General features: G+C 48.2%; 1 protein-coding gene across 5 annotated transcripts in view; it reads left to right on the top strand.

The window, feature by feature from the left end:
- The window catches only part of DYSF (dysferlin), a gene marked incomplete at its 5' end in the record, with an annotated part of 133,750 nt that overhangs the window by 77,045 nt on the left and 34,570 nt on the right, over positions 1-22,135 (top strand). For all 5 annotated transcript variants that reach the window (XM_081332853.1, XM_081332852.1, XM_081332851.1 and 2 more), the window contains 5 exons: positions 1,981-2,022; positions 7,217-7,318; positions 8,762-8,923; positions 9,491-9,656; positions 12,582-12,655. In XM_081332853.1, coding sequence (XP_081188979.1) covers positions 1,981-2,022; positions 7,217-7,318; positions 8,762-8,923; positions 9,491-9,656; positions 12,582-12,655 — 546 coding nt within the window. The remainder of the gene's footprint in view (positions 1-1,980; positions 2,023-7,216; positions 7,319-8,761; positions 8,924-9,490; positions 9,657-12,581; positions 12,656-22,135) is intronic.

The following is a 22,135-nucleotide window of genomic DNA, read 5'->3' as shown; positions in this document are numbered from 1 at the left end:
CTCCTTCACCATCTCTTTCTCCTTCTTCACTTTCTCTTTCTCTTTCTCCTTCTCCTCGTCCTCGTCCTCCTCCCTCCTCTGCTTCTCATCTTTCTCCCCCTCCCCCCTCCCCTCCTCCCTCCTCTTCTTCCTCCTTCTCCTTCTCCTCCTTCAGCATCTCCTTCTCCTTCACCCTCCTCCTCCTCCTTCTTCTCCTTTCTCCTTCTCCTTCACCATCTCCTTCTCCTTCTTCTTCACTTTCTTTTTCTCCTTCTCCTCCTTCTCCTTCTCCTTCTCCTCCTGGTCCTCCTCCCTCCTCTGCTTCTCATCTTTCTCCCCCTCCCCTCCCTCCTCCTCCTCCTCCCTGCAACCCCCTCTCCCTTCCGGCACCGATGATGTTCCCTGTCTGGCTCATCAAACCTCTGCAAGAAAACGTCCAAGCTCAGAGAGCACCAGGGACTCCCCAGTCCAAACTATCAAAGCTTGAATAGTCTACAAGGCCGAGCGAGGTTGCCTGTTCTCCTTTTAAAGGACTGGCCTGGGTGCACGTGAGAAGGAAACCCCCGCCAGGCCTCCTTAGAAGTGCCGGTTGTAGCCACGGCACAGACACGGCACACCAGGAGCTGCCCGGGGCGGCCCGAGGGCCCTTTGCCTGCCCCCCACAGGCTCCCCTTCTCCTCCCAGCCCAGGGCTTGCCGGCAAGGTGGACGTGATCGTGAAAAAGAGAGTCTGGGGTCTCCTCTCCGTGTTGTGCCCTGAGCTCAGCTTCCCAAAACACAAACAGAGCCCCCCCCTCCTCTCAGGCTTAAAGGTTTGGGCCTCGGGGCACCTAATGTTCCTCAAAACCCCCCCTTCCTCCCCCAGGCTCTCTGCTTTAAGTGCTTGCCCCATGCTGGACGTGGGTCTGGTCCAGCTGGCTTCTCAAACGAAGGACAAGAGAGCGTTTACTCGTACAGGTAGTCCTTGACTTAAGACCACAGCCCGGAATTTGTCCGTTGCTAAGCAAGAGAGTCGTTCAGCGGCTTTTGGCCCGTTTGATAACCTTTCTGGCCACCGTTTTTAATCGAATCACCGCCGTGGTTAAGTAAGAGAAGCCTGTGGCGCTTCCCCGTCCGTCGGGTCAGGGTTGGCCCAAAGGCGCGTCCCTCGAAGATCTTTCCCTTCTCATCCAAGAAGCTTCTTCAGTTCTGCCTGAAGGGTGGAGGATGGAAGGGTTGGCGTTCCTTGCAGTCCTCCGGTCGTTAGTCCTCTCTCTGAGAGTCGTGGTGGGTTCGGCTGTGCCCTCAGGGTCACCTGAGTGGTGCAAATGCGGGTGGAGCCTTCTTGGAACTGCCCAAAGGACCATGTTGTAAGCAGGAGATGGGTGGTGTCGTGTCCCTCCCCCCTCTATTGGGGGAGGGCTGTTCAGTCTTAACCTAGATGGCTTCTCTGACCCCTCTTTCGAAATAGCAGTCCTCTCTGTCCAGAATGTGGGTTTAGCAACGCAGTCCTTAAAAGTGATCCTGGCTTCCCCCGTTGACTTGGCTGGTCAGACGGTCGTGAAAGGGGGATCACGTGACCCCCGCCACCGGGACACTGCGACCGTCGTAAATATGAATCCATCGCCGAGCACCTGAATTTTGATCACGTGACCACGGGGGAACGGTCCTAAGTCTGAAAACCAGTCCTAGCTCCCTTTTATTCAGTGCCGTTGTCACTTTGAACGGACACTTAACGAGCTGTTGTAAGTTGAGGACTACTTGTAGAAACCTCCGCCAGCCCCAGAAGATGGAGGAGGGGGGAACTGGCTTCCTTGGAGATTCTCCCACCCCCCCCACCTGAGTGTGCGTTGTCCACCCTGCCGGTGTGTGTGTGTCTGAGCTCACATTTCTCTCTCTCTCTCTCTCTCTCTCTCTCTCTCTCTCTCTCTCTCTCTCTCTCTCTCTCTCTCTCTCTCTCTCTCTCTCTCTCTCCTGCTTCCTTTTCTCCTTGTCTGGTGCTGCCGGGACTGCCACGCTGCAGCTGATCCCCCCCGTCTTCTATCACGAGGGGCTTCTGCAATGGGTATCTTTTCACTTTGCTTACAACGCCCCCCCCGCCCCCCATTTTTTTTTCTGCTTGGCAACTTCCTGAGCTGGAGCAGCTTGCCAAAAAATCCCCCAGGGGGCTATTCTTGGAAGGCGAGGATTTTGGGGTCCTTCCTCAGCCGTGGCATCCCTCTGTCATCTCACTTTGTGGGGTACAAGTGAGGGTAGGGCTACCCCTAAATCTCCTGCTGATTGAGTAGTGAATGCAGGAGGCCAAGGTCGAAAGGTGTCAGATGGCTCGGGCGTCCCCTGGCCTAATCCATCAGGGAACCCCTGTGTCCAAGTCTTTCCCGTAATATACACAGCTTGTGTGTTGGCCAATAAATGTCGGGTGCCACCCCCTTCCCCCAGGGCAGATAGCTTTTGGCAGCTGCTCATGCCCATCAGAGTTTGCCTGCTTGGCTTATCCCTGCCCAGTCAAACTCCACAAGCCCTCAAATCCTTAATCTCTAGCCACACTTACACCAAACGGCACCAGTCCAATTGGACTGACACAAGAATCCTTGGCCCAGCTACCACCCACCACGCTTGGGAGTTCATCGGAGCCTGGCCCTCCACCAGCAATTCCATCCACAGACACACTGACCTACAACCAGCCTTCAAAATCCTCGGGGTCCAAATCAACCGCACAGCCCACCAGAGGCAGCACCGATGCTCAACCATCCCGCGCAATCCCCCACTCCCACCAGCGGTTCACCTCGCAGTGACCCTGCCCTGATGTGACCTCCCCATCACAAGAGCCTTCTCCAGCCCCTCACTGTTGACCCACCCCTGAGCCATCACAAGACCCTCACTCGACACGCCCACACTGGAAGCCCTTGTCAACAGAAGAACGTCAACATCCCCTACACGCCGCTGAAGTTGCAACCTAGCCCGGGTAACGAAAGGCTCGGAAACCAACCCACGAGCTCGGAGAATAAGCTTTCACCCTCATAAAATAAAATATCAAATCAAGATTGTGGCCACAACCTCAAAAGGCTGCCTGTTTTGACCTCTCTTCAGGGGCCCCAGACACTGGCAGCCCCCTGTGGCGTTAGGAAGACCCCTTTTGCATTCTTGCTTGAACCTTCTTGACCATTGCTCAAACGTCGAGGCACCCAAGGGTGATGGGGTGTGTGTGTGTGTCTAGAAATGGAATACAAAATGGCTGATGCCCTCCCAGCAGGCTTTCCAAACAGCCCTGTCCTCACCATCCATGCCCAATGGCTGCTTCCACCCCCGCAGTCCCCTTCCAGAGCTGCAGGGACTGTTCCTTGGAGCCCGGAGCCCTGGGCTGCAGGGGACGGCGGTGGGTGCCGCAGCCACGTCCCAGGGAAGGTCCTGCTCGCTCGCTCGCTCACTTCTCGCCTGACCTCAGGCCCTGCTCTTTTCCAGCTTCCCTCCTTCATCCCCAACTACATCTGAGCCTTAGTCCCCTGCTTGTGTCCTTCACTGCTCGTTAACGTTAACGATTAACTGTTTGTGCTGATCAACTACGGTCTGGGATCATCTAGGTAACTAACTAGGGGGCAAATCCACAACTGTCAATTAAGCCTCTACCGGAGGGGTTCCCAAGCTTGGCCACCTTCAGACGTGTGGACTTCAACTCCCAGAATTCCCCGGCCAGCCATATAAATCCAGGGGGAGGGGAGAGGGGACCCATCGCATCCTCCGCCTCCCTCCCCACTCGGGTGGGTCAGGTGGAGGCCACTGGGAAAAGAGGGCCCTTCAAATAACAGGGAGGGAGCCACCACAGAGAAGGCCCGTCTCCTGGGTCCCACAGAGGGGACCCATAACATCCCCGGCCTCCTCGCTCTAGTGCAGGCATGTCAAACTCGTGACGTCACAGGACGTCACGTGACAAATAGTGACTTTTGCCCCATTGCCTGCAGTGGGGTGGGCGCGGTCTCAGCATGACACGTGCGGCCCGCAGGCCAGCCATTTTGACATGCCTGCTCTAGTGGGTCAAGTGGAAATAATAATAATAATAATAATAATAATAATAATAATAATAATAATAATAATAATAATAATAATAATAATAATAATAGAGCTGGGAGGGACCTTGGAGGTCATCTAGTCCAATTTCCTCAGGCAGGAAAGCCTAGACCATTTCGGACAAAGGGCTGTCCAGTCTCTTCTTAAAAACTTCCAGTGTTGAACCATTTACAGCTTCTGGAGGCAGGTTGTGCCACGGGTTAATTGTTCTCGCTGTCAGGAATTGGGAAACCATTTGGGAAAAGACGGTCCTTCCAATGTAGGGCTTTAAAGGGGGCAGCCCGCACTTGGAGTTGCACCCAGAAGCAAATCGGCAACCCATACGGTCTCCGCAAGAGGAGGGTCACGTTTGCAAATCCAGACTCGGGCCAAACCCCACAGGCTGCCGCCTTTGAACCAAGCGGACCTTCCGGATCCTTTTCAAAGGAATCTCCTTTAGAATAAGTGGTGGGTGGAAGAGGCTGATGGGTCACCTCCTCTTCTGGGATGGATGGTTCCCTGCCCGTTGGGGCTTCCTCCAGGGATGGGGCAATGGACTGACCCACCGCCCTCTAAGCGTATGGGACTCGAGCTCCCTGCGTGGACGTGGCGGGGGGGGGGCGGGCAGCAGAGCAGGGCCAGGGCCGGGCCGGGCTCGGCTGTCCCAACAGCTTCCTTGCAAGACTCTCTCTGGCTTTGGGGGTGCTGCAAATTGGATGGAGATCTTTAGGGGGGTGGTGCCCCCCTTTGGTTGTCAATCTTCAAAGCGGTGCCGGTGGGGAGCTGCATTTCGGGGGACGGCAGGGGGGCTCCAGTTACGCCCAAGCCGTGTTGGCAGTGCCATCCCGCACAACAAGCCGCTTTGTTTAGGCAGCTCCTGGCAACTGCCAGGGAAAAGTAGCTGTTTTTCACACACACACACACACACACACACACACACACACACCGAGCAGCGTTGGCCGGCCCCCACCCTGTCCGCCTCCCTGCAGCCTTATTACATACGCATCGGCGGGATCTATAAATAAATACGAGCCGATTTGATGTTTGAAATGTATACGCCTCCTAAATTTAATGCAATAATTCTTTTGGCTGGAAAAAAGGGACTGCGACTGAAATTACTTCCAACTGCCCCTGGTTGAGAGCTGCCTTTGGGGCTTCCCCCCCTCCCCTGCCTTAGGGGTTTCCTTTCCTTTGGGGGCTAAACTCCCCCCCTCCAGATCGGGTTTAGGGGGAAGCCTGCGGATTTGGGGGGCCAAGGCTGAAGAGCCAGGCCGGGTGGCGCTGCGGGCAGCTCAGACGGTCTCGCCAGAGGCGATGGCTTGAAATGGCAGGGATTTTGCCCGCTGGCGGAGGGCGGAGGGCACCGTGGTTCCTGAGGACGCCAATCTGGCTGTTTGGCAGCTGGCGGCACGGTGCCACGGCCACGGATTTAGGCTGGTCGTCCTCAACTCACAGCCACAACGGAGCCCCACATTTCCAAGACCGTTGTAAAGTGGGTTTTGCCCCATTTCGCCACCTTCCTCGCCTCCGTCGCTAAGTGACTCCTGGCCGTTGTTAAGTTAGTAACACGGTCGTAAAGTGAATCTGGCTTCCCCCAATGACTTTGCTTGTCAGAAGGTCACAAAAGGGGATCGTGTGACTCCCGGGGACGCTGCGACCGTTGTAAGTAGGAACCGGCTGCCCAGCGTCCGAATTTTGATCACGTGACCTTTGGGGATGCTGCATACGTCGTACGTGTGAAAAATGGTCATTAAGTGCACTTTGTCCCATTTGATGACCAAACGGGACCATTTCGTCCTGTTTTATGATCATTTTGTCCCGTTTTTACAACCCCCGGGACACCTTGCAACTGTCATAAATATGAGTTGTTTGCCAAGTGTCCGGATTTTGACCACGTGACCTTTGGGGATGCTGCAACGGTCGTAAGTGTGGGGAAAAACGACCACGTCATTTTTTTTTCAGTGACCCTTGTCACCTCGAACGGTCACTAAATAAGTTGTTGTGAGGCGACTAACTGCCCTTCCGGGGAAGTTAGAAACGTCGAAAACCGACGGCAGAAAAAAAAAATCACCTGGTGATCCTTCAAGCCCGCCCTTTCCTTTTTTTTAAAAAAAAAAAAATCTTGTCGCTTTTGTTTTTCTTTATAATTAATTAATTTTTAATCCGTTATTTTTCTTTTTTATTATTACTATTTAATTTTTTGTCGGAGGATGGACGCGCGTCGGTTGCGAGCGCGTTTAAAGTTAGTTACTGAGGACTGGCACCCTCTCCCTCTGCTGGAAGAGGGTTCCAAGCTCCCCAAATTTGCCCTCGGGTGGGGGAGGGCTGGGCAATTTTTTATTTTTATTTTATTGAGCCCCGGGTTTTTTTTGGGGGGGGAGGTTTCAATAAAACCAGGAGATGATTCATGGAAGGAGAGACTTCACTGTCAGTACGAAGGGATGTTGTAACTGTTACAACATCCCTTCGTACTGACAGTGAAGTCTCTCCTTCCATGTAAGGAACAAAGGCTTGCGGCAATCTCAATTGTAACACACACACACACACACACACACACACTCCCATGTCTGCTTCAGATCTGCAGAGCACCAAGATCTGACCTCCAGGCCTGACTCTGATGAACAGACCTACCCATTTGACCAACGTTACTCACCTTTCATTTTGCCTGTGAGTGAAGTTACAGGGAGGAATAACAGAATAACAGAGTTGGAAGGGACCTTGGAGGTCTTCTAGTCCAACCCCTCCCCCCCCCTCCTCAAGAAGGACACCATTCTGGACAAATGGCTGTCTCTTCTTAAAAACTTCCAGTGTTGGAGCACCCACAGCTTCTGGTGGCAAGCCATTCCACTGGTTAATTGTTCTCCCTGTCAGGAAATTCCTCCTTAGTTCTAGGTTGCTTCTCTCCTTGATTAGTTTCCATCCGTTGCTCCTTGTCCTGCCTTCGGGGGCTTTGGAGAAGAGGTTGGCAGAATAATAGAATAGCAGAATTGGAGGGGGCCTTGGAGGTCATCTAGTCCAACCCCCTGCTCAAGAAGGAGCCCCTATAGCATCCCAGACAGATGCTCCTGGAGGAAACTTCCTTTCCACTGACGAATTGTTCTCACTGTCGAAATTCCTCCTTAGATCTGGCTTGGTTCGAAGAACCGGCAAGCCGGACTTCCGTTTCTTTTACCCCCTAAAGGAGACCCATTGACCCAATTTATCTCTCTTCCCAGTCTGCAGATTCAGACCTGCCCTACCCTCCACCCCAGAGGGAGCCCAACATCTACATGGTCCCTCAAGGAATCAAGCCGGTTCTCCAGCGAACGGCCATCGAGGTGGGCGCAAAAGATCTTGTGACTCGGGGATCTGTCCAAACTTTCTGGAAAGAGAATTGCTCATTTTTTGTGAAAGCTGTCGGGACACGGGAGGGTGGCATTCCGCAAATTAAATATTTATTTTGTCTAGTCAGTTTGCACCCCCCTCTGACCAGTCAGACTCTTAACGGATCGCAAAACACATCTAACCAAATGTTTGTGGTAACACCATCGAATTCAGGAACGGTTATGATTAGAATAGATAACCTTTATTGTCATTTTTTTCCTTGTGGGCAGAAGGGCACACATTAAAAATGAAATTTAGTTGCTTCCTCCCAAAGTGCACACATACATAACACACATTTAAAACATGCTACATACAACATGTATAGACCTACACCCTTACATACAAGTAATATAAATATTACTCACTGTCCATCTTGAATACATAACGGAAGGAGGAAGCTTGAGAGTTCACAAGGTTAATACTGCATGGAACAAAACTCTGGCTGAATCTGGATGTTCTGCTTTGGGTACCATGAAGCCCCCTCCTCCCAGAAGGTAACAAGGAAAACAGGTCGTGAAGAGGATGTGTAGTGTCCCAGACAATCTTACGGGGCCTGCTCAAGAAACACGTATCTGCTGTGTCCTGGATGGAAAGGAGGGAACTGCCAATAATTTTTTCTGCCGTCCTCACCACTCTGCATCGCTTTCCTGTCTGAAGCAGGGATGCTTCCAAACCAGACTGTGATGCAGTATGACAGGATGCTCTCGATCGTCCCCCTGTAGAGAGTGGTCAGGACGGGGGAAGGAAGATGTGCTTAAAGGCTGCCACAACTTATGGCCATAATTTCAGGCTCAATTAGAGTTGTATGTTGAGGATATGTTGAGCTTAGTCGCTCAACAGCGAGACCCTGGTGAAGCGGGCACAGCAGCGCCTGCATTTTCTGCATCACATGAGAAAAGCACATCTTCCTTCCCCCGTCCTCGCCACTTCCTACAGAGGGACGATCGAGAGCATCCTGTCATACAGCATCACAGTCTGGTTTGGAAGCATCCCTGCTTCAGACAGGAAGGCGGTGCAGAGAGTGGTGAGGATGGCAGAAAAGATTATTGGCAGTTCCCTCCCTCCCATCCAGGACATAGCACAGAAGCGTTGCTTGAGCAGAGTCCGTAAGATTGTCTGGGACACGACACAGCCTCTTCACAAACTGTTTTCCTTGTTACCTTCTGGGAGGAGGGGGTCACCCTGTGACCATGCCTGATTTTATTACCTTTTTTGTAATGGTCCTACTCCTCTCTGGAAAACAGAAAATGTCCACTTCCGCTCCCACAATTCACATCCAACACATCCCACGAAACTAGCTCTAGCTGAGTTGTCCACATCAAGATTGTGTTGGTCCCTCTATGGTCAGTTTAGGCTCTTAATAGATGGTGGCCCTCTCTGTTGCTTTTTTGCTACAGGTGTTGGCTTGGGGTCTTCGAAACTTGAAGAGCTACCAGTTGGCCAGTGTAACTTCTCCCAGTCTTCTCGTGGAGTGTGGTGGGCAGACGGTCCAGTCAACTGTTATCAAGAGCCTCAAGAAGAACCCCAACTTTGACACCTCCGTTCTCTTCATGGAAGTGGTGAGGCTACCTCGTTCAGCCTTCTCTTGTCTCTTATGAGCATTGCTTTCTCTTCCTTGTGATATTTGTCCAGAAAATTATATTTACTGTTCTACTGTTTCTCAAGGTTGAATTGGCTAAGATGCTTGCTAACCTCTGTCGCTGCTCACCTTGCCATAGAAACGGGGGAGGGAAAGCCTGGGAAAGAAAAGGGAGTTCCAAGAAGCCATCCATGGACCGTGAGAACCAACATCATCCAAAGCCGGTGTCTGACGAAGAAGTCGACCGTTCCCATAACAAACAGAAAGGATGTCATTGGGCAATGTGAACACGTGGCGGGTGGGGTTTATGAAAAGCCATTGTTAACTAAGCAGAATTTTGCGCGGGAAAACTAGAGTTGGTTTTGCTCCTTCAGTGCCATTATATGTATTCAGTAAAGATCATCGCTTATATGGCACCTGAAGACCGTAGAGTTTCTTCAGTGTTGGATTCGCTAGCCGGATGGTTGACAACGTTATTTGAATAAAAAATTATCCCTCATCTTCTCTCTCTGCCCTCTGGTGCCAACTGCGCCTGTTCTTCTTTCAGCGTCTGCCAAGGGAGGATCTGTACTGCCCTCCCATCGTTATCAAGGTCATTGACAACAGGCCCTTTGGGCGCAAACCTGTGGTGGGCCAGTGCACCATCCGATCCCTGCAAGAATTCCTCTGTGACCCCTACAAAGAAGAGGAAGCATTTCCTGAAACCCATGCAGGTCAGGAGGGGAGGAAGATCTTTGCAGAGGGGTGTCATAAAAATGGGTGGCTTTTCTAGAACAAATACATTATATGTGATATTCGCAAAGGAAGCCTTGCTCTTGAGCAGGGGGTCTTCAAACCTGTCAACTTGAAAACCTGTGGACTTCAACTCCCAGAATTCCCCAGCCAACATGACTGGCTAGGGCAGGGATAGGCAACCTTGGCTCTTTTATGACTCGTGGACTTCAACTCCCAGAATTCCTGAGCCAGCATGGCTCAGCTTGGAAACCTCTCCTTGTCCTCTCAGCATGTCTGGCTCAGGAATTCTGGGAGTTGAAGTCCACGAGTCATAAAAGAGCCAAGGTTGCCTACCCCAGGGTTAGGGAATTCTGGGAGTTGAAGTCCACGAGTCTTCAAGTTGCCAAGTTTGGAGACCCCTGTTCTTGAGTATCATCTGAAGGTTTGATTACCTGTGGTCACCCGAAATCATTTGAGAATGGTGACTTCCTGAGAAGGTTCGACTATCCGTGGTCAGCTGTGTGTGGGTTGGTTGGCTTGGGGTCAGTTTTATGGTATCTGTCCTTCTTCTCCAACGTGGCACTTTCCAGATGTTATTGAATACAACACCCAGAACACCGGTGCTTTGGAGAAGACTTCACATGTGCCCTGTTTGGTAGTTTGAAGTTGATATATCTTTTTGTTATTGTTCAATATTTTATTAATTGTTTATAGTCACAAATCCTTAATATTTTATCAGCAACATATTGTGTGTGTTCCAATATTTAGTTTACTAATATATGTTAAACTCCTTTTTCTCTACCTCGTTTTTCTAGCCACTGATAACATGTATCCTGTGTTCTAAAGCAGGGGTGGGCAACCTTGGTTCTTTTATGACTTGTGGACTTCAACTCCCAGAATTCCTCAGCCAGCATGGCTCAGCTTGGAAACCTCTGCCTTTTTCCTCAGCATGGCTGGCTCAGGGATTCTGGGAGTTGAAGTCCATGAGTCATAAAGTGGCCTAGGCCTAAATCTAAAGTAATCTGAATCTTTTTTCTCTTTCATTTTCATTGTCAGTCTGTCCATTTCTGCACAATCTAAAATTTTCTCAATTATCTCTTCCTCCGCTGGTAATTCTTCATCCTTCCAACGCTGAGCACATACAATTCTCGCTGCAGTTAATACATGTAACATTAAATATACACATTCCTTCTCATAATTTCCTACAATTACACCTAACAAAAATAATTCTGGCTTAAAAATCTACGTGTTTTTTTAGTCATTTTCTCTAACCATCTATGTATTCTTGACCAAAGTTTCGGCTTTCGGGCACGTCCACCAAAGATGATAATACGTGCCTGGGTTTTGTGTGCATTTCCAACGATTGTTAGACATGTTTTTAAACATTTGTTGCTAACCTCGCAGGTGTTAAGTGCCACCTGTAGAACATTTTGTATATAGGTTTTGTTATTTTAGAATTTCTTTCACAAAGACTTTTCCAGTTTTCTAACTCTACGTCATGCCCAACTTTTTTTGCCCTTATTATCACTGTTTCTTTAACTTGTTCCTCTTCCATCTTTAAACTTAGCATGTACTCATACGGTTCCTTCATCAATTTCTCATCGATGTCAATAATGCAAGTTGATATATCTTTTTTTATTGAAAAGTTTTAGAATACATTTTTAAAAACATAAACTCCCTCCCCCCCTCCCCCCCACTTCCCCTCCCTCCCCCTCCCCTCCCGACTTCCCAGAGCTGAATACAGGGTATTAACTTTAACCAACTTAAGCTAAAATATAGTAAAGGTAAAGGTAAAGGTTCCCCCGCACATGCGTGCTAGTCGTTTCCGACTAGCTAAAATATACTAACTGACTAAAAAAACACTTTAAATTCTATCGCACTTTAACTCCCCTTAAACATAACTAAATAACTAAATAATAATAGATAAATAATAATACATCATATAATGCTAATGCTCACTCATATGCTAAATGAAACTTTTTAGTCTCATATTTATTCTGAATATAATCAATCCATCTTCTCCATTCCAAAATATATCTCTGTTGCGATTGTTCTTTCAAATATGCTGAAATCTTTGCCATTTCTGCCAGGTTTGAAACTTTTAAAGTCCACTCTTCTATAGTAGGCAGTTCCTCCTTCTTCCAATATTGCGCTACCAAGAGTCTTGCTGCCGTAGTTAAATTCAACATCAATTTAGTTTCTATAACAGTACAATCTGTAATAATACCCAACAGAAATAACTGTGGAGAAAACCTTATCTTTTTCTTAAATATCTTCTGCATATTCCACCAAATTTTAATCCAAAAAGCTTTAACGTTTTTACAAGTCCACCATATATGATAATACGTTGCATCATCACAACCACACCTCCAACAGTTAGGCTGGCAATTCGGATACATACATGCTAATTTTTTAGGATCTAAATGCCATCTATAAAACATTTTATAAAAATTCTCTCTTAAATTTTGTGCCTGTGTAAATTTTACATTTCTGACCCATATCTTTTCCCAGATATCCATCATTATGGGCTCCTGAAAATTCGGGGCCCACTTTATCATACAGTCTTTAACAAGTTCCGTTTCTGAATCTATTTCTATCAATGCCTTATATATCCTCCTTATATGCGCTGGACTTCGATCTCTTATTTGTTTAACCAAATTTTCATCAGTTGTCGAAATACCAACTTTCTGATCTTCCTTCCGTCTAGCTTGTAACTGCCCATACTGAAACCAGATATATCTTTAACCTTCCCAGACAATGTGCCTAAATCACAGGGTCCAGAGACTTTGGTCCATCTTCTTGGTGTGAAATACACCTTTGGAAGAAGACGACCTAAGCAGCTGGGATGGTGTGAAAGACACACGGATGGAAGCAAGAACGGTCAGCTCCCAGAACTGGAGCTAATTTATTCCTTCTTTTTACAGAGGACATGGGCCTCACCCCAAAGGATGATGTTCTGATTGACGTCGATGACAAAGAGCCTCTCATATCAATCCAGGTAAGCCAGCTCAGGTGCTAGAAAAACGTCCTATGGAAAGCAGCAGAAAGGAACAACCAAGGCTAAACTGGGTTTGCTGTGCAACTTCCTGGGAGGAGAGCTCCTTGGAGGCTGTGGAGGACTGCATCTTGGTGACGGTGCATGTGTGTGCAGAACTGGTAGCTGCTGAGGTCAGTGAGGAAAAGAGTCTGAGATGCAGGCATTGGGCACGTCTAGGTGACAGTTAGGCAACCTTAGCTCTTTTACGACTCGTAGACTTCAACTGCCAGAATTCCTGAGCCAGCTTAAGGACTGCAGCGAGAAAGGTCGTAAAGTCGGAAAAAATTCACTTCACACCTGTCTCGTTTGGCAAAGGAAATATTGGCCTCCATTTCTCGAGAGATCTGCCTTGGGCAAGGGGTTGGACTAGATGACTTCCAGGCCCCCCCCTCCCAACACTACGATTCCGTGTAATTCTGCTGTGTGTGATTCTATTTCAGCCCAGTGCTTCGGCCTTTCTTGATTTCTCTGAATTTCCTTTCTCTCTAAAGTATTAGCCCCCCCCCAACACCCCAGGTCCGTGTCATCTGCAAACGTACTGTGTGTCTGCTGAACTCCCCCCCCATTGCCCCCCCCAAAAATGACAAAAATGTGGAAATAAATGCTGCTATCCACTGGATACTTCCCCTCGAGCCGAAGTGGAGCCCTCCGTGCGCATTCTTGAGGCGGGATCATTCCGTCAACGTAATAATTGATCATTATAATAATTGGATAATTGAATGAGTTGGATACTGTAATTGGATAATCCCGTCCATTGTTTGTCTTGGCAGCGCTAAAGCTGATCTCGGTCAAACTGGCGGTTCCACACGGAGATCCTAAGAGCTTCTGTTACAGGATGTCCCTAGTTGATCATCCTTCATTTTGCCTCCTCTGTTTCCTGTGACCTCCGTTCAGCCTCTCCTTGCCGGCAGGAGTTCCTCAGTCGCAACGCCCTCAATTTCCAGCCAGCCTCTTAGCCGGAGAGACAGACAGGCTGGAGAAACCTGGTTTAGACGCTGGCGCATAAATCCCCAGGGAGCATTCAATGTTTCCCTGACTTCCTGGGGCCCTTCGGGTAGCAGCTCTGGGTTTCATCCAGGGGCCCCCTGCCCCCTTTTGCCATCAGGTCTGAGATGGTATAGGTCCTCCTGCTTGAGCAGGGGGTTGGACTAGAGGACCTCCAAGGTCCCTTCCGGGTCTATTCTATTCTATTCTGTTCCATTCCATTCCTATTCCTATTCTATTCCTTATTCTATTCTCTATCCATTCCATTCTTCTCTTCTCTTCTCTTCTCTTCTCTTCTCTTCTCTTCTCTTCTCTTCTCTTCTCTTCTCTTCTCTTCTCTTCTCTTCTCTTCTACTCTACTCTACTCTACTCTACTCTACTCTACTCTACTCTACTCTACTCTACTCTACTCTACTCTACTCTACTCTACTCTATCCATTTTCTATTCCTGTTCTATCCTATCCTATCCTATCCTATCCTATCCTATCCTATCCCATCCCATCCCATCCCATCCCATCCCACCCTACCCTACCCTACCCTACCCTACCCTACCCTACCCTATCCTATCCTATCCTATCCTATCCTATCCTATCCTATCCTATCCTATCCTATCCTATCCTATCCTATCCTATAATCTGTTCTGTTCTGTTCTGTTCTGTTCTGTTCTGTTCTGTTCTGTTCTGTTCCGTTCCGTTCCGTTCCGTTCCGTTCCGTTCCGTTCCGTTCCATTCCATTCCATTCCATTCCATTCCATTCCATTCCATTCCATTCCATTCCATTCTATTCTATTCTATTCTATTCTATTCTATTCTATTCTATTCTCATTCCATTCCATTCCATTCCATTCTTATTCTATTCTTATTCTTATTCTTATTCTATTCTATTCTATTCTATTCTATTCTATTCTATTCTATTCTATTCTATTCTATTCTATTCTATTCTATTCTATTCTATTCTCATTCCATTCCATTCCATTCCATTCCATTCCATTCTATTCTATTCTATTCTATTCTATTCTATTCTATTCTATTCTATTCTATTCTATTCTATTCTATTCTATTCTATTCTATTCTATTCTATTCTCATTCCATTCCATTCTTATTCTATTCTATTCTATTCTATTCTATTCTATTCTATTCTATTCTATTCTATTCTATTCTATTCTATTCTATTCTATTCTATTCTATTCCATTCCATTCCATTCCATTCCATTCCATTCCATTCCATTCCATTCCATTCCATTCCATTCCATTCCATTCTATTCTATTCTATTCTATTCTATTCTATTCTATTCTATTCTATTCTCATTCCATTCCATTCCATTCTCTTCCATTCCATTCCATTCCATTCCATTCCATTCCATTCCATTCCATTCCATTCCATTCTATTCTATTCTATTCTATTCTATTCTATTCTATTCTATTCAGTGCAGCATGGAAGAAGATAAGAGCTGGGAGGGACCGTGGAGGTCTTCAAGTCCAGCCCCTGCTCAAGCAGGAGACACTAAGCCATTCTGGAGAACTGGATGTGTAGTCTCTTCTTAAGAACCTCCACTGCTGGAGTAGCCACAACTTCTGGAGGCAAGCCATTCGGAACAGAACAGGATGACAGAGTTGGAAGGGATCTTAGGGGTCTTCCTCTCCAACCCTCTGGCCAAGCAGGAGACTCTGTACCATATCAGACAAATGGTTGTCCAATGTCTTCTGAAAAACCTCCAGGGATGGAGCTTCTGAAGGCAACTCCAGAAGTTCTTCTGAACAAATTCTCCAGAACTATTTCAGAACAACTTCTGGAGGCAAGCTGTTCCACTGGTTAATCGTTCTCACTGTCAGGAAATTTCTCCTTAATTCTAAGTTGCTTCTCTCCTTGATTATTTTCCATCCGTTGCTTCTTGTCCTGCCTTCAGGGGCTTTGGAGAAGAGCTTGACTTCTGGAGGCAAGAAGTTCCACTGGTTAATCGTTGTGACTGTCAGGAAGTTTCTCCTTAATTCTAGCTTGCTTCTTTCCTTGATTGGTTTCCATCCGTTGCTTCTTATCCTGCTTTCTGGTATCTTTGGAGAATAGGTGGACCCCCTTCTTCTTTGGGGCAGCCCCTGAGATATTGGAACCAGGCTATCGTGTCCCCCCTAGTCATTCTCTTCATTAAACTAGACATACCCAATTCCTGCAACCGTTCTTCATATGTTTTAGCCTCCTGTGCCCTGGTCATCTTTGTTGCTCTTCTCTGTACCCTTTCCAGAGTCTCAACATCTTCTTTACATCGTGGCGACCAAAACTGGAGGCAGGATTCCAGGTTTGGCCCCTGTTTCTCTTCTCTGCACGCTTTCCAGGATCTTGGCATCTTTTCTGTATTGTGTCCAGAACTTGGATGCTTTACGTCTTCCTCTCTTTCTCCGCTCTGCTCCAAGTCCTTAGTGCGTGGCTTAGGGACCAGCTCCCTCCATTGCTGAGGCTCTGACAGCTTCTCACCTTGACCAAGGAGATGTTCGCCAGAGATACCTTCCCTCCCTTCCTTTTTTTTATGGCCAGAGAGGGATGTGTTGAGTATCTCGGGCCCAGCCGCTTGTGGATTGCTTTCAGACACATATCCTTGCCAAATATTTGTGCATAAGGAAAGAGACGGCTGTGTCGGAGATAAAGAATGCTTCTGAAGTATTTTTTTTTCCCCCATTCATTTCTGGTCCAAAAGAGAGAGAGAGATTTCTGAGGAGACAGAGCTTTCTCACACACGGAGATGGCCACGGACTGTGTAAGGCCACACGTGGAATCCTGCATCCAGGTTTGGCCCCCACGATGTGAAAAGGATGCTGAGGCTCTGGAAAGAGTGCAGAGAAGAGCCACAAAGAGGATCAGGGGGCCGGAGGCTGAAAGATACAAAGAGCGGTTGCAGGAACTGGGCAGGTCTAGTCTAATAAAAAGAAGGACGAGGGGTGACGTGATAGCAGCCTTCCAGTATTTGAGGGGATGCCACAGAGAAGAGGAGGGGATCCACCTGTTCTCCAAAGCACCTGAAGGCAGCACAAGAAGCAACAGATGGAAAATAATCAAGGAGAGAAGCAACCTGGAACTAAGGAGAAACTTCCTAACAGCGAGGACAATCAACCAGTGGAACAACCTGCCACCAGAAGTTGTGGGTGCTCCATCACTGGAGGCTTTTAAGAAGAGATGGGACAGTCACTTGTCTGAAATGGCCGAGGGTCTCCTGCCTGAGCAGGGGGTGGGACTAGAGGACTTCCAAAACTTTCAAAATGATAGCAGTCTTCCAATATTTGAGGGGCTGCCCCAAAGAAGAGGGGGTCAAGCTATTCTCCAAAGCGCCCTGAAGGCAGGAGAAGCAACGGATGGAAACTCATCAAGGAGAGAAGCGACCTGGAACTATGGAGGAACTTCCTGACAGTGAGGACAATCAACCAGTGGAACAACCTGCCACCAGAAGTTGTGGGTGCTCCATCACTGGAAGTTTTTAAGAAGAGACTGGACAGTCCCTTGTCTGAAATGGCAGAGGGTCTCCTGCTGGAGCAGGGGGTGGGACTGGAAGGTCCCTCCCAGCTCTGCTATTCCGTTATTCTGTTACGTCTTCATTCCAATACTCAGAGTTGTCTCCTTTCTGCCAGAACCAGCCAGCAGAACCATTCCCTGCTCTGTGTGTTTTGACGATAGGCAAACCCCCTTTGCTCCACCTAAAGCTCCCTCACGTTTGCCAAGATCCTGCTGACTCTCAGTCTTCTTCAGGGTCTCCGAGGGAGAACCGCTCCTGCGTTATCAGTCTCTTATCTGAGCGGAGGCGCCTTTGCTCAGCCAAAGTATGAGAGACAAAGTGCAGTGCAGAGCACGACATCTTGAGCGGTGGAGTTTCATGGCGCCCAACACAAGGACAAGTCGCCAGGTCCTCGGTTACTGGACCTTTCGGCTGTGATTTTGGAGACTGCTCAGAACAGGATGTTCCAATCCTGTCCTGGGCAGGGTCCAAACTCGTGGCCCAATGATGACCTTGGACACCTTGACCTCTTCTTTCTATACTGAGATGTTCCTGTCCCGGAACTGAAAGAAGAGGTTAGATACATCGGGGGCTTGCTTCCAAAACTGTTCGTCGTCTTGTTGGCAGGAGCATTCTCGCTCTGCCAGAAGACAAATAAGTCGGGCTCGTTTCTCTCCAGAGTCCTCCAACTTCCCTTTTTTCCATCGAGAAGCTTGTTCTCTTTTCCCAGCTACGGAAGGCGGATGTTGGTGCCTGCAGCTTAGCTCCTGGGAGCCCTTTGAGGGATTGCTCCTTCTCCAGTGCTCAGGACCAGGGTTCGGCCTGCACTGCTGAAGGAAGATTTTTCTGCAAAACTTTGGCCAGACACCAGAGCAGAGAAGGCGGGCTCCTTGGCGCTCTCTGAGCTGGGCGGTTTTCTTGCAGACGTTTCACGACCCAACTAGGGAACCTCATCAGTGGTGGGAGGGAGGAGGAGGAGGAGGAGGAGGAAAACTTTGAGGTCCTTGGTGGTCTCTGAGCTGGATGGTTTTCTTGCAGATGTTTCACAACCCAACTAGGGAACATCATCAGTGGTGGGAGGAGGAGAAGGAGGAGGAGGAGGAGGAGGAGGAGGAGGAGGAGGAGGAGGAGGAGGAAAACTTTGAGGTCCTTGGCGCTCTCTGAGCTGGACGGTTTTCTTGCAGACGTTTCATGACCCAACTAGGGAACCTCATCAGTGCTAGAAGGGGGGGGGGTTTACGGAGAGGAGGAGGAGAGGACAAAGGAGAAGAGGAGGAGCAAGAGGATAACTGGGGTCTTTGATGGTTTCTGGGCTTGGTGGTTTTGTTGCAGACGTTTCATGACTCAACTAGGTAGCATCATCAGTGTTAGAAGGGAGGGGTGGGGGGTGTCTGCTGTCTGTTTATTTACAGTGATTTGCCCTGTCAGATTAATGGGGGTGGACTTGGTGGTTCAACATCCAGCTAAGCAGAGATTAAAACCATGATTAATACTAGACCGATGATCGAACAGTGAACAATTGCCAACCAAGGAACTACCAACTCAGACAAACAATGACATAGTAAACAATAACCTAATCAAGGATCCAGCAAAAATATTCCCATCAATGCTGACAAGGCAAGCCATGAGTATATAAACACAGAGTAAACCCCACTCCCTTCTAGCACTGATGATGTTACCTAGTTGGGCCATGGAACGTCTGCAAGTAACCACCCAGCTGAGACAGCACCAAGGACCCCACAGTCTTCCTCCTCCTCCTCTCCAGAACCCCTACTCCCTTCTAACACTGATGAGGTTCCCTAGTTGGGTGATGAAACGTCTGCAAGAAAACCACCCAGCTCAGAGAGCACGAAGCCCCCGCCACCCATGTCAGCATCAGAAATGGAATAGATTGGATCAGGGTTTCTCAGCCTTGGCAACTTGAAGAGAGGTGGACGTCGATTCCCACATGGTTGGGCAACCGATTAAGTTGGGACATTTTATAAAGCATAAGGTATCCTAACCCATCAAAGTAGCGTTAAATGGGGGTATCCCGGCTGTCTTTCTCCCTGTCACCGTGGAAAGTTAAAGGAGGCTCTTTGGCCATCCTTGTTAGATAGCAATATTAAAAATAAAAATAAAAATCCTGGGCGCTTGACTTCACGCAGCTGGATATGAACTTTTTCCAGTGGAAGAGCTTCCCTCCCCAGAAATCGTGGGCGCTCCATCCCTGGAGGTTTTCAAGAAGAGACTGGACATCCACCTGTCTGAGATGGTATAGGTTCTCCTGCTTGAGCAGGGGGCTGGACTAGAAGACCTCCGAGGTCCCTTCCAGCTCTATTCGGTGAATGCTCCATCACTGGAGGTTTTCAAGAAGAGACTGGACAGCCATTTGTCTGAAACGTTACAGGGTTTCCTGCCTGAGCAGGGGGTTGGACTAGATGACCTCCGAGGTCCCTTCCAACTTTATTATTATTATTATTATAAATGAAATGCCTGCGAGGTTTCCTTTTATGCTGTTAGAATAAATGAGATTGCCTTTGTTTCTAGTACGAAAAGCTCCGCTTTTGCAATTGTGTTTTCGACTTGCGTTTGTCTAACTACCCCTCACTAATCGAACATTTTAATTTGTAGCTTGCGGATGGCATGACCAGCTCGGCTTTAATTAACACGCAAACCTCTCGGCCCCATCTCCATGTATGTATGTATGTATGGCGTCCTCTCTCACCCAATTGCTCAATTAGGTTTGCTTGACTTTTGTCTTCCAAGCTCATCTGCAGAAAATTTTATTGTTTTCAGAAAGGTTGCTATGAATTGCCAGTGGGTAAAGCTGACTTAAAACCTTCTCCCCACCACACAGAAAGACAAGACAGCCCCAATGTAATGTTTGCATCGGTCAAATCTCTCCCAGCTTTGATGGAAAAGGATGGTGGGCAGAAAGACACCGCTGGGTGTCCCAGTTCTGGGGCTCCCAAGGGTCTGCGTCCTTTCCCTTAACATCCAGAGCCAACAATGAAGGTTACTTGGGAAGGCCCAGCCATGGTTTCTGCATACTTCTCGTCCCGGAATCTTGATCAACATCTGCAGAACCAAAATGGATGGCAGAACTTCCAGAAGGGACAACTTATTCGGATGGACCCAGGCTAACCACAGTTCATTTAATGCAGGGGCCTTCAAACTTCGCCCTTTGATGACTTGTGGACTTCAACTCCCAGAATTCCTCAGCCAGGCATGCTGGCTGAGGAATTCTGGGAGTTGAAGTTGACAAGTCATCCAAGGGCCAAGTTCGAAGACCCCTGATTTAATGACTGTGATCCAAATTCGGATGCTTGGCAACTGGCTCATATTCATGATGGTCACAGCATCCCCGTGATCTCCTTTTGCGACCTTCCGACAAGCAAAGTCTACGGGGGAAGTTAAGTGCAGTAATAGATTTAACAACTGTGGCCAGAAATGTTACAAAACGGGGGCAAACTTCACTTAACAAATGTCACACTTAGTAACAGAAATTTGGGGGGGGGGTTGTTGCATGTGCAGGAGGGGAGCCTAGGGTGACCCTGGCTGATGATCCGTGGTGGGAAGCCATGAGACTTGCAGACATCTCAATCAGAATAGAGCTTGGAAGGGACCTTGGAGGTCTTCTAGTCCAGCCCCCTGCTCAGGCAGGAGATCCTAAACCATTCCAGACAAATCTCTTCTTAAAAACTTCCAGTTTTTAAGAGCACCTACAACTTCTGGTGGCAAGTCGTTCCACTGGTTAATTGTCTTCACCGTCAGGAAGTTTCTCCTGAGTTCTAGGCTGCTTCTCTCCTTGATTGGTTTCCATCCGATGCTCCTTGTGGTGCACTCCTTCTGGTGCTTTTGAAAATACATTGAGCCCCCCCTCCTCTTCTTTGTGGCTGCCCCTCAAATACTGGAAGACTGCTATCACGTCACTCCTACTGACATGATAATTGACCTAATAGCTTGAGGTGAGTGACATGCAAAGAAGAACTAAGCCGATTAAAGGCCTGCAGACAAAAACATATGAAGAACGGTTGCAGGAATTGGGTTTTGCTAGTCTAGAGAAAGGAAGGACCACGGGCGACACAATAGCAGTCTTCCAATATTTGAGGGGCTGCCACAAAGAAGAGGGGGTCTACTTATTCTCCAAAGCACCTGAAGGCAGGGCCAGAAACAAGGGATGCAAATTAATCAAGGCGAGAAGCAACCTGGAATTAAGGAGAAATTTCTCAACAGTGAGAACAATTAACCAGTGGAACAGCTTGCCACTAGAAGTTGTGGGTGTTCCGTCACTGGAGGTTTTTAAGAAGAGACTGGACAGACCCTTGTCTGAAATGAGTTTCAATGTGGAGAAAAGCAAAGTCTTACATTTAGGCAGGAAAAATCAAAAGTACAATGGCAGATTTAGGTGAGACCTGGCTTAAAAATAGCAACCGTGAGAGGGACCTTGCAGTCCTAGTGGACCATCGCTTGTCCATGAGCCAGCCGTGTCCAGCAGCTGCCACCAAAAAAGCGGATACAATCCTGGGCTGTATAAACGGAGGCATGGAATCAAGATCACACGAAGTATTAGTACCGCTTTATAAAAATCCTTGTAAGACCACACCTGGGATACTGCAGCCAATTTTGGTCACCATATCACAAAAAAGATGTGGAGAGTTTAGAAAAAAAATCAGAGAAGAGCAACTAAGATGATCCAAGGCCTGGAGACTAAAAAGTACGAAGAACGGCTGCGGGACTTGGGTCTGGCTGGTCTAAAGGAAAGAAGAAATAGGGGAGACACGATAGCAGTTATTCAAGTATCTGAGGGGCTGCCCCAAAGAAGAGGGAGTCAAGCTATTCTCCAAAGCGCCTGAGGGCAGGACGAGAAACAAGGGTTGGAAACTGACCAAGGAGAGAAGCAACCTGGAATTAAGGAGAAACTTCCTGACAGTGAGGACAATTAACCAGTGGAACAGCTGGCTTCCAGAAATCGTGGTCGCTCCAGCACTGGAGGT

This window comes from Vipera berus (assembly GCF_964194415.1).
Source record: "Vipera berus genome assembly, chromosome: 7".
NCBI lineage: Eukaryota > Metazoa > Chordata > Lepidosauria > Squamata > Viperidae > Vipera > Vipera berus.
This window is presented reverse-complemented; position numbering and strand designations above follow the sequence as displayed.